We start from the raw sequence: 13,084 nt of genomic DNA, 5'->3' as shown, positions 1-13,084 counted from the left end.
CCAAATGAGGTGAGGCAGGAGGGGAGAGATGGGAATCCCACTTTTCTCCAGATCTGTGAGAAAAATAGATCTGACGGAAGTTTCCCTACTCTGGAGACAATAGGAACATTCCTCCACGCTCAAGCCAGGCTGGAATTCTCCTGTTCAGAGTTCAACCTTGAATTATTCCCACATCTTTATTCAAGAACGCATGACATGTTTTATACATTCATCAGTGTAGCTTGCAAATCTATAAAGCAATAGTAATTTGGGTATAATTACCTGTTCTGAAAAAGGATAACTGGCTTTTCCCACTTACCTCAAGCAGAGAATTTGCGTTTTCCTCCAAAAAGCTAGAGTTATACAAGAACTTGGTGAAGTGAATGTTTGCGAGAGTAAAGGTTTGACAAGTAGCTACATTATTAGCAATGCATAAAGCATGCACTGTTAAACAGGTTCCTTTTATCACAGCTTTGCTAATGTACTTTACTGTGGCTTACACTTCTCCTGTTGGGCTGACATAATGCATGTTACTTTTACAGGAGTGCTAATGGACTGAAAAAAAATCCACCTCTGCATGTTTTTTTTTTTTCGCTCCTATAATTTCTAGCAAATACTGTACATCGAGCGACCCTTGTTTAACTAGGGTTACCAAACTGGCTCCATTTTCTCAGGAAGCTGGCCTGATAATCCAGTCCTGGTTTTAGCCCTGCAACTCTGATTCTTGTTTGTGTAGGAAGAAAAGAATAATTTACAAGTCCATGCATACAAGAGGGTAAAACTAAGTCTGGATTTGTTTTAAAAAGAAATGGAACCACTTGGTAAGTGGTTAGTCCTATGTACAACGTCAGGGGCCCTATACTCAGAAGCAAAAAGGAAAAAAAAAAAATCACACAACTGGCTTAAGTTTCAAAATTGTACAGGTGAAAGGCCTCACAGAATTTTTGAGGTTTTACTTGCACGGTTATTGTTATTTTATTTTTTTTACATTTCAAGGTGGTGGAAACTGCAGGAATCTCAAATTAAACACTTGCGTGTGGTGAGGTAGGGGGAGAGGCTTATTTAGCATTTTTTTTTGTGTGTGTATGTTTTGCCGAGCCTTTTAAATGTCTTTGGAAGATGTATAACTGGGGGCTGTAGCGACCAAGATAAAAGCACTTCAGATTATTAAACCTGTGAGACCAAGACAGGCAATGAATTCATAGGGATAAATCAGATTCATTACAGCTCCACTCCAATCGCCACATTCTCCTGTTCTGGCACAATTTCCTTTTGCAGATTCAAACTTATATTCCATGCATTTGAAGATTTTCACTATTTTTGAGTATCCTGAATTGTTCAAATCTACGCATGCTTGCATATAGTTGAACGTGTGTAAGAAAATAAATAATAATAATAAACAAATTTTAACTCAAAAAAGTTGATTCTGATTATCCAAGTAAACCTGAGCCAATTATTCACAGAGCGAAACCTGGATTTGTCAGAGGAGGTTTGTCCAGTTCAAGGATCCTATAGGTAACCACTAGAAGGATGTGATACGTTTTCTACTTCTCTCTGTTCCAAGAAAACTCTAAATTCCATCATCCGCCGTCCTAGGGTTGTAGCCTTCACTTATCAGTTTCCTGCATGCGTTCACCTTTCGGTCCTTTCTGGGATCAGGGTTTCCACATCTGGTTGGGACCTATTCCTGGAGGCTTCATCAGATAATATAGAAGGCAACTTTAAGAACAAATCTGCCCACGGCAGCACTCATTTACCAGGGATCGACGTTACATGTATTTTTAATTGGGTAAAAAGCCGGCAATCCCAGGGGGCGTGTTTAGGTCAGGGGAAGGAAATAATGCTCAGCTAACATTTTCAAATCTACCTTCGCTATTTTCCAAGGGGAAACATACCTGCAGGAAAAACAGATACTTTCTCCTGGGGCAGTTCTTAAAGGCAACGTATATGCTTATCCATTCCCCTTTGAAAACTGATGCAAAATCTGGGCATAAAAGTACCCATAAACCTTTCAGCAATGCTCCCCGTAATGACTGATTGAGCTGGATTTATCGAAACTGATTTAAAAAAAAAAAAAAAGCTGTATTAAAAAAAAAGAAAGGGGTTTACCTTTTAATGTGTATCGAAGGCAATTTGCAAACGTTCCACGTTGCTGCAAGGTCCAGGGGCTACGTTTTATCTGTGGTCTTTGTAACAGTTCCAGAGGAAAACGTACATGCATGCTTTTACTTTGAAAACTGCCCCGGGGAAAATGTGCCTGCATTGGTTGGCGCCTGATTTTTTTTCTGCGGATACCTTTTCTAATCACAGCTGTGTTGCATACATTTGAAATTCCAAAGCTATGTGAGCGATCTTCGCCCCCAACACAACCCCACCCCGGGAACTCCACCACAATGCGGGTAAAACTATAGTAGCTTGTGGACCTCTTTTGCCCCACCTGCATGCAGGGGTGGCTCATTTTCAGATAGCCGATCCATGTGGGCAGATTGCTTTTAACCTGTGGAAATCTCTTTGAAAATTGCCTTCACTAATGTGAATGTGAATGTGTTAATGGCACACATCTCTTAAAGACAAGCTAAGACAGCATGGGGCCAATATTCAAAGCTGAAGAGCTATGTAAGTTAGCCGGATAAGACTTGTTTAAAAAGAAGGAAATTAGAACAAGTTTTAAGATAAGTGCTTTGTTATGATGTTGGGCAAGTTTCATGAATAAGAGAAACTTTAAACACGTTAACTCTGCCTGGAAGGAAAGAGACATTAAGTTGATGGGCTTATATTAAAACATAAGTTATCGTGGCAGTAAAGCGGTGACAACATATATGCCGTTTGAATTTGAACAGCAGGCAACATCTTCAAGTTTGCCGTGACACTGGCCAATAGACAGTATCGTTAAGTTTGCTGAGTTATTGATATAGTTCATTGCCACAAAAGCAATCCATACTGGTTGTTCGCATATAATGAGAACCAAACAGCTGCTCATATATAATGAGAACTAAAAATGTTTTTATAAAAAGAAGAAAAAAGAGACAAAAATTAAGACCTATGATTGAGCTCTCTGGTAACAAAATTAGTGGTCATTTAGACCCTTTTCTTGCTAGTTCTGAGGTCTTGGTCTCTTAATCAAAAAATATTTTTGGTAAAAATAAAGTATAATTTTTAACAGAGATCAATAAGTTAACTTATGTAAGCTGTCACAGTTAGTTTTGTGTATAATTTGGAATTGGACACTAGCTGGTCCCTTCTGTTTTCCATATCCAACTAAGTTTAGACACGCTATTGAGCAGGTCTAACTTATTCAGTTAACTTAACCAGCCAAGGCTGAATATAGGCACTTATCTGGTAAAAATAAATGGATACGTTGCCCTGCCTATCTACTTGGCTGGATAAATATCTGGCCTAGGTCATCGCTGCTGAAATCTCTTGAAGCTGAACAACTGGCTGCTGCCATATAACTGCTTATCTGGCTAAGTAGGGTTTGAATATTGGCCTCCGAACTTTTACAAGATGACCAGTGCATCCATAATGATGTATTTGCTCATGTTGTCTTTTCCCTTAAAACTTGACACTGCAAACAATGGCTGTACTGTACAGGAATACATAAAACTAAGGAGAGGCTGATAACAAGATGAATCTGATTCACCATTCAGCATTCTTATTTTGCGAATTCCCTTTGAGATTTTGCGTGTACGTGCTCACAATAGTGTCTTGAAGGTTGACCTTTAATTCCTGGAGTCTCTAGAGCAGGCCTGGTGGGTTAGCAACCTTATCTGTGATGCCTTCGCATATGCTCCATACAGTGTCTAAGCTACCCCAAATGATTTGCAACTTAAAACACTGACTAACCCAATAAGTGTCATCTCTGCAACAATTGATTTATTCAAAACTAGCAGAATTACCCATCGTTCATACGGCTGAAAGCTTCCTGATATACAATAATAGCAATTTCCCCTTTGGTGAGGCTATATACAGAAAACTTCTGAAAAACTGCACATTGCATGCAAAGGTATTTACATTTGAGTATGTGTCTATGTGTGCGTATCTGTGTGTTTTGTTACTGTGCATGTATTCGTGCTCGTGCATACATGTTATGTTTGTGTGTGTTTACACATATATGCGTATGTTCTGAGTTTTTCTGTGTGTTTGAGTGCTTGTGCACGTGCGTGCTTGTGTCTGCCAGGATCCAGGGGATGGAGGAAAAGGGTATGTGCGCAGCCTGTGCTGATCCCGCTCAGTGTTAAAAATTAGCAATCCTACCCGACCTGATGGCGTCTGCGATGCTAATCACCTTGAAGAGTCACCTCAGGCCAACGGTCAGTGACATTTTATGACCTCACAAAGCCTGCCTGGCATCCAGTCAGTCATGCAATGCCCTTTACCGTAAATAGATATAGATACTCTAGCCCTTTCAGATTTGAATGTTTTATTTCTATTACAGTAGCTATAAAAGCCTGTTACATTGAGTAACTGTGTCATTAAGCAGCAGGAAACACGGGGAAAAAAAAAACCACCAGTACTATTACTACTACTCACCAGTAAAATCTGTTTGGAGTGATTCGCTCATGCATTAGCTGCCACCTTCTTCCAAAATCCATGGAGCTATACAACTGAAACAAAATCACAACACAAACTTGTAAGTAAGAGGCTCCAGAGGAAAAACCGTTAAGTGTGCGTTTAAGCAGAAAATACATATGGACAGGAAGAAAAGAAATCAGACACCAGTTCCAGACCTAAAACCCCCTCACCATCTACGGCCCATGGCAATGGCAGCAGTTTATATAACTTTTTTTTTTTGTTATTCAGCATGTCTGTTCGAAACACAGCAACATAGATATATTTGCATTATTATTAAAATTATCCAATACGTACGCACACATCTCCCTCTTGGCCTCACTGTAAATTTAAAAATAAATAAATAAATAAAAGTACCCCCCTCCCTCAACCTTCACTCATAATCTGGTCTCTCCCGCTATCTACCAAAGAGGAATAGTCCTCAGATCAGAATTGTCATATCGACTAATTTGTCAGTTTCAGAAATGTAACTAAGGTAGTCAAAAGACAAAATACCAAAAGGTAAGAAATGGAGATTTCCCATGAACTCCCTTGATTGTCCCAAGGCCAATGCATTACAACGGGGATACAAAATGGGCATTAACAGTTTAGCGCACGGCACTTATCGGCGCCGGTAAAACCATTCGGTGGTAAAGAAGGGGCTTCTTTTCTCAAAATCCATCTTTATCTCATCGATACATGGAGCAGCTTGAATGTCTATTTATTTGGTTTATATTGCGCTTTTCGTCACTTCAGAGCGGTTTACATTCAGGTAGCGTAGGTAGATTTCCCTGTCCCCCCCCCCCCAAAGGGCTGACGATCTAAAAGGTGAATTTTCAAAAAATGCGCAAGTAAAAAAAAAAAAAAAAAGCACGCGCGCATAAATCAGGGTTCGCGACTAAACTTCCAGGGAGGGGCGTTGTTATTTTACAACCTGGCAAAGTGATGCACGTTAAGTTTCTTACTTGCGTATATTCTGGCACAAGTGATCGTAAACATCTTAAAAGTGAAAAACTGACTGGGTAGAGGGGTCTGGGTGAAATGGAGGGGGGGGGGGACTTCAAGCTAAAGAGCCAGGCATGTCTTCATGAGCTGCAGACGGACTGGGTAAACTGGTAGACTAATTGGCAAAACTGGTTATTTCATTGCCGCGCTCCTGTTAGAAAACCCCCTGACTTGTGCTGATTTACTGGGGGGATGAGCCTAAATAAGATCTATGAGCCTGAGTTTAAAAATCATTTACACGCTTAAAATTGGGTTTTACACATGTAAATGCACTTTACTTGAGTTAAGTGGGCTTTTGAAAATTGCTACAATATTTGCCATTGAACTGACCATAGGATTTACTCGTGTAAGTGCACTTTACGTGAGTAAATGGCTTTTGAAAATTGCTACGATACTATGTTACATTTACGCGTGTAACTCCCTTGAAAATTCATCTATATTTGCATGTCCCTTTTTAATTCAAAATACAAGTACTTAGGTATACCATTTGTACACCCTTATCCAACTAAATTCAGACTTATCTGGCTAAGTAGTGCCTTTACCGCTACTTGCATACATTTGAACGTCTCTGGAAAAATAATGCTTTTTTTTTTTTAGACTTACCTGGCTATCTTACATACCTGGATAAGTCTGAAAAGTGCTTACACAGACAAGTAGTACTTTTCAGACTTATCTTACTAAGGGCCTCATTTTCCAAGCACTTTACCGCGTGCGATAAATTCGCAAATCGCGTTAACAGCTGTTAACGCGATTGCAAATTAGTCATTTGGTATTCAGGGGGCGGAGTTGGGGCGGAGCATATGTAAAGCGGGAACCTGTGTATCGTGTGCGGCGAAACAGCCGCAGTGTTAGCACGGCTGCTATTGCGGCTAATAACTACAACTCCAACCTCGCGTTATGGACTGCGTTACAGGCCTGAAAAGGATTACCGCCATCCACGATAATGAGAGAGAGAGAGAGAGAGAGAGAGACTGAGAGACTTACTATAGTGCCTATGCCCTACATAGGTATTTTAACCCCTATGGGAGGGCCACCTACTAACTCGGGGTGGGGATTAGGTATGAGCGTCGGGGGTTGGGGGCCACTTTCGCATTCCACATGAGACCTACGGACTGAACAGTGGTCTCTAGTGCAGATTTGCTGGCTGTCGGAGTGAGGACGCTCACTCCAAGCGGAGATTTGGCCAACGTTCTCTCCACCTAGCATGTTGTTGCCCAGGTAGAGTGTCCATCAAGCTAGGTAGAGAGAACGTTGCCCAAACCACTTCTTGGAGTGAGCATCCTCACTCCGACAGCCAGCAAATCTGCACTAGAGACCACTGTTCTGTTCTCTCTCTCTCTCTCTCTCTCTCTCTCTCTCTCTCTAGGAGCCTGAAACAGGCTGTCTGGGACTATCGAAATATCGTGCACCGTGATAAAAGAAACCGGCAATTATCGTGCACTGTGATAAAAGACTGAACGAATCATCGTGCAGTGGGAAAACATCGCGTGCGGTGCTAATGTTTTTGCGAATGGCGAAAACATCGCCGCACACGATGTTTCCCCACTGCACGAAAGAAGCCTCATTTGCATTGGTAACGCCCCCTAATGCGTTACCAATGCGATATTGGAAAATAAGGCCCTAAGTGTTGCTACTTAGGCGCAGGAATTGGAACTTACCTGGCTAATTACGGCTACTTTTCCGGATAAGTCTCAACTTGTGCGGCTCGTGGTTTTATATACGTGAGCATATGTACTTATATTTTATAACCTGCATACATTGTATTCATGCAAGTTATAAAACACAGAAGCAACTTTCTGTGCACCCATATACACATGCAAATGGGCACCCAAGAGCAGTCCTGAAAGTTTTATTTATTTATTTTGATTTTTTCTATACCGGCATTCGTGATAACATCACATCAAGCCGGTTTACAGTAAACAATGGGGTAATACAGTAAAATGGGGTAATACAGTAAAATGGGTAATAAATAAAATAATAATAAATAAAATAATAATAATAATAATAAAAATAATAATAATAAATAAAAGTAAAATAATAATAATAATAATAAATTAATAATAAATAAATAATAATAAATAAATAATAATAATAAAAGTAAAATAATAATAATAAATAAAATAATAATAATAATAATAATAATAATAATAATAATAATAAATAAAAGTAAAATGGGGTAATACAGTAAAATGGGGTAATACAGTAAACAATGGGGTAATACAGTAAAATGGGGTAAGTTATCTTCCCTGTTAATACCTGAGATAATGGAGGGCAAAGTGAATTGCCCAAGGTTGTAAGGAGTGGCAGTAGGATTTGAACCTTGGCTTTCATGGGTGTACAGCCCCCCCTGTTTTAACTACTAGGCTATTCCGCCACTCTTTTTGATAAGAGACTTTACTTATTATTATTACAAAATTCAGATTAGATAAAATGCTTGTCTCCGAGACTCTATTTTCCAAACTGCAATTGGCTCAGATAAAATCTCTGGTTATTTCGGATCACTGCCCAGTGATGTGTACATTTGGATCGGAGTCTCAGGGCTAACCTCCTGGCCAATGGCGGCTGCCAGTTTGGACTGTCCAAGATAAACATTTTAAAGACCATCTGGAAACTATTGAATAACAGAGCTACAGCTTCGCTAGCCTCGTTTATCATTCAGGGTCAAAATTTATTCCTGTTTTACAGAGGAAAAATGGTTTGGTCACCAATTCCTCCCCAAAACTTTGTGATGGTCTTAAACAATTTTGGGGGGGGGGGGAATTATATTCTGCAAAGAATGAAGACTTAGATAAAAGCGCTAGTTTTATGGAAGGCATTAGGTTATCTTGTTTGCAACTGGATTTGATGAATGCACCATTCAGCTCTTTAGAAACATCAGAAGTCATCTCAGAACTTCAAAACTTTAAATCACCAGGACTGGAAGGGATGAATACTTATTGTTACAAACCCCTCAGCCCTATATTTTGGAAAATTTTAGAATGCTGTTTGCTGCCAGGATGGCTAATAGGAAATTGCCTAAAACTGTAAAATAGGCCAGTATAATTGTTAACATTCTGCTTGCGGGCCTAGCCGCAAGCAGCCTCTCAACTTTCCAGCCACTTGCCTGCTTCCCGACGCCGTTGTCCTGCGGCTCGGGCCGCCATCTTTCCCTCACGGCCTGGAGGCCGCTACCATCACCGCTGCCATCCACGTCAGGGAGCCTTGCCGCTGTGCCTCCTTGCATCCCAGAGGCTGCCAACGTTCTCCTTCCACCCATGAGGACTGGAGGTTGCCGACGCTGTTGTTCCACCTCTGTGGCATGGAGCTGCTCTCGCCTAGACCCTCCCACGGCAGGGAGTGCCGCCTCCAGCTTCTCCTTTTGCAGCAAGGAGTGCCGCCATTGTTGCTCTTCTTCTGCGGCCGGGAGGTCGCCTCGAAGCTCTTCTTCACAGCCCGGAGGCCGCCAATGCTGTCTCCTCCCCTGTGGAGGAAGTCTCTGCTTCCTGTCTTCCATCTTCACTGCAGGAACCGCCTTCATCACCTTGGGCCTGCTTCCCTGCTGCACAGCATGGCTACTGTCCCTGGTCCTGCCTCCTTAGGCGTGTGGCCACACCTCTTCTCAGGATTTAAAGGGCCAGTCCTCCTGGCTCCTCCTCGTGATGTCATCAAGGTGGTTCCTCTTTAGCCCTATATAAAAGGCCTCAGCCTTCAGTTCCTCTTCACCTTCGCAAGGAGTTAGTTCTGGAACTGGACTGCTCCTGGATCCTCCGTTCCAGCTCTTCGGTCCAGGAGTCTCCAACGATGTTCTCCTCTGCTTCTTCAAGGCATTCTGTTCTTCATGGGAATTCTTTTGTCTTCCTTTGTGGTTCCTGATCCTTCATCTCATCTTCGTTCCACGTTTGGTCTCTCGCCAGATCCTAGTCCTTGTCTTCAGATGTCTTTGTCTTCGTCTTCAGATCTTCCTGAAGTCCTCATCTTCTGATGTCCTGTCCTTCCTGAAGCCCGTCATCCTGTTGCTTTGCCTCTCGGAACCTCGTCGCTGTTCTTCGCTGGGTGACCTGGGGGCCCGAGATCCTGATGTCTCGGATGTCTTGTTCTCCAGTTCACTTGACACCTCCTTGATGCTCTTGACTGAGTGCCCTGGGGGTTGAAATCCAGATGTCCTGACATGCCAAGACATCTTCTTGTCAAGTTGTCTTCGTCTTCAGAATCCTTTTGACGTCCTCGTCTTCAGTCCTTTTTCGCTGTCAAGCATTCAGACCTTTGGGCTCCTTAATCAAGGAAGCCTGATTCTTTGGTGCCCTCGCCAGGGTAGCCTCCTTCTCGGATGTCGTGGTTCCAGAGCTAGCTCCTAGTGGGACGTCTTCTCTTCATCTTCGGCTGTCCTCCTGATTCGTCTTCAGCATTGGGTCAGAAGCTGCTGCTTCCCTTGGTTGACCACGCCGGGTCCCCGAAGCCTCAGTTTAGGATAGGTGCTGCTATGAGTCATGGCCGGATACCTTCATACTGAGTTTTAACTCTTCTGTCATCTTTCCACGCAGCAAGTGTCTTCATCAATGTCCTTGAAGTTCTTCTCTTCAGCCTTGCCTCATCCTTCCAGTATCGTCTGACCTTGTCTTCAAGTCCTCGTCTCCTCATCTTCAAACTTTTTTATAACTATATCAACATCTCATATTCTAATCCAGAGGTTTGTAACTGAGGGAATGGTATTATCTATCTACATTTTGATTTGCAATCAGGCACATGACAAGGCTGCCCTCTGTCCCTTTAATAGTTATACTTGACTTGGAGCCGCTAATTTCTAAAGTATGGCTGAGGGTTCTTTTAATTGCTCATTTTTCCAATCATTTCTTTTTGCAGATGAAATTCTGATGTTTATAACAAAGATTAAACACTACGTCCCACTTGCTCTTCATTTACTCCAAGAGTTTAACAGTTTCTCAGACTTTACATTAAATTTGACCAAATCAGAAGTCTTGGATCTCCAAGGTCACGTGCGACTGGACTGGGCTGATTTTCCTTTGAAATAGGCCAAAGATTCTATTAAATATCTGTGTGGCAATGCAAGCGGCTGTGGGGTAGCCAGGGGACAGACTCAGGCTACACACTGGTAAGCCTCTCATAAACTTCTTTTTATTGATTAGAAAACACCACAAAAACAGTTCTGCTTTCCTTCGCATTTCACAAAACAAGACTAGTAATACAACTTATTCAGCAGTCCTAGTCTTCCCTAGGCTTTCTTCTCTCCCTTGGGGCCCCCTTGTCCTCCCTGGGCCTAGTTTCTTATTCCCTTCTATGGAGAACACCCTAACTCCCTTCCTGTCTGTGGTTTAAGGTGGACCAGGCTAAATGCCTGATCCAAGGCTTTTAAGGAGGGTCTAGGGTACACTCCTTTACAATAGAGGTTTGCAAACTCTCGGGGAATCCATCTCTTTGGAACTCTTTAAATGCATAACCTGTCAAGACTTTATGAAGCGGATATAAACCTGGCTGTCTTTTCTGCTATCACTTTTGGGAAGAACAGTGCTGAACGGTGCTGAATAAAATAGTCTTACTTCTGAAGTTACAAATGCCCTTGCTTAGGAAAGACATAAGGCTGGTCTATTCTATGTGCTCTAAATTCATTTGGAAAGATAGAAAAGCAAAGCTTGCCTTGGGAAAATTAATGATGCCAAAGGAAGAGGGAGCAATATGTTTTAAAAATATTAAATTCTATTTTTAAAATGTATACCTCCTTCTTCCTGAGATCTTTAGGGAACTGGTTAAGTAATAAAGCAGATTTTCCAGATTTACAAATGGATCATGACCTTACCTTTCCCCCTGGATTTAACATATAGAGTGCATGTTAAGGGTAAATACCTACCTGCTAAGCTTTCTTACTCTTTGCTTATAACATGGAGAAGGGTAGTAGCCTAGTGATTACAGCAATGGACCCTGAACCAGTGAAACCAGAATTCAGTTCCCACTCACAGGTAGATTTTGAAAGCGTTGCTCAAGCAAAAATGGCCCCATACATGAGTATGTGGGCTGCGTAAGAGCAATACAATTTTTAAGAAGCCGGGAAGTGCGCACGAACATACCTGTGCACATGTCAAGAATAAGGAGGCAGGAAAGGGGTGTTCCGGGATAGGACCAATACTTACACGCATAACCCCCGAATTCTGCAAGGCTGACCAAAGCAATGAGCGCCATGTTACCTGTGTAACTTTACTACTTGTCCTGGTGAGGGCAAATCTGGAGATTTTGGGCCAGAGGGATCCTGAATACTGGGGGGGGGGGGGGGGGGGGGGGAGAAAGAGAGAGACAGACAGACAGATAATCTGACACTATATTTCTCCCACTTTAAAAGGGGCACTTTCAACTCAGGGTGGATTTTGGGGGGCGGCAGTGTTACATTGGTCTGCCTCGGGTGCGCGGGTCTGTAGTCCCTTGTAACACTGCCCCCCAAAAAATTCTACCCTGAGTTGCGAGTTCCCCTCTTACAGTGGGAGATATATATGTGTCAGATTCTCTCTCTCTCTCGTTACTTGTGAGTATGCATGTAAAGGTTCCACGCATGTGCGCGGTAGGGGATATTTTAAATGATACGCGTCTTCTTGCATGCATGATAGAAAATTGAGAGTATTTTTTCTTGTGTGCCCAATGCATGTGCATTCCTTTTAAAATTTATTTGCCAGAGACTACCAAGGGCAAATTACTTCTCCCTCTAGAACAAAGCAGAGCAAGAATAACCTTTTACCCCATTAAAAATGTTGCTAGCAGTAAATTTGTTATGGGTTTGACAGTTGCTTGGTTTTGATTGCATATATTACTACCCTTAACACAAGGCTTGGGGGTGACCAGCACGGAGCTGCAGTTACAACCATAAGAAACTTGCTTGGCAAACTGGATAGATCATTTGGTCTTCTTCTGCCGTCATTACTATGTTACTAAGTCCATGCAAGTCATTTGGAAATATCTTAGAAGAATGCTGGCCCTTCACTGGAATGATTCATTTTGCTTATCGTTAACAGGAAATCCATGGTTTCCCTCCAAGGGACACTTATAAGATATTTACTAAATTGAAGTTATCTGGTGTCTGTCTTGTACAAGATTTTATTAATGTACTGAATAATTGGATTCATTCTTTTGATTATTGTTTATCGAAATTAGGCTTCCAAAACCAATATTTTTTGGCCTATTTTCAGATTCACAATTTTATCCATGAGAATTTGAGTGATGGGAAACGTCTCATTCCCCCGGAATTTTTCTAAGACTTTTAAGGTTATTTAAGCTGGGTAAATCTATTTGTAGATTCTTGCATTTGGCTGTTTCATACACTTTCCTGAAATCTTTAGGAGATGTTTAGAATGATGATTTAGGCTCCTGTTCAAATGAAGAGAATCTTTATCAATATCATTTTTGGATCTATAAAAGCATTGATTGTCTTCTGTTATGGGAGCAACATAGGACTGGCATTGCTGATGTTAGGAAATGGAGGGAGGAGAAATAGCCTAGTGGTTAGAGCAGTGGACTGTGAACCAGGAGACCAGGGTTCAAGCCTTGAACTCCTTGTGACCTTGGGCAAGTCACT

General features: G+C 41.8%; 1 protein-coding gene across 1 annotated transcript in view; it reads right to left on the bottom strand.

Annotated features, from left to right (window-relative positions):
* Positions 1 to 13,084, bottom strand: part of SORCS3 (sortilin related VPS10 domain containing receptor 3) — a 1,039,444-nt gene that overhangs the window by 465,662 nt on the left and 560,698 nt on the right. Inside the window, exon 6 of the mRNA XM_029610742.1 lies at positions 4,510 to 4,583. Coding sequence (XP_029466602.1) covers positions 4,510 to 4,583 — 74 coding nt within the window. The remainder of the gene's footprint in view (positions 1 to 4,509; positions 4,584 to 13,084) is intronic.

Source organism: Rhinatrema bivittatum, chromosome 7 (genome assembly GCF_901001135.1).
Source record: "Rhinatrema bivittatum chromosome 7, aRhiBiv1.1, whole genome shotgun sequence".
Taxonomy (NCBI): Eukaryota; Metazoa; Chordata; class Amphibia; order Gymnophiona; family Rhinatrematidae; genus Rhinatrema; species Rhinatrema bivittatum.
The sequence above is the reverse complement of the archived record's forward strand: the minus strand, read 5'-3'. Positions and strand labels throughout refer to the sequence as shown.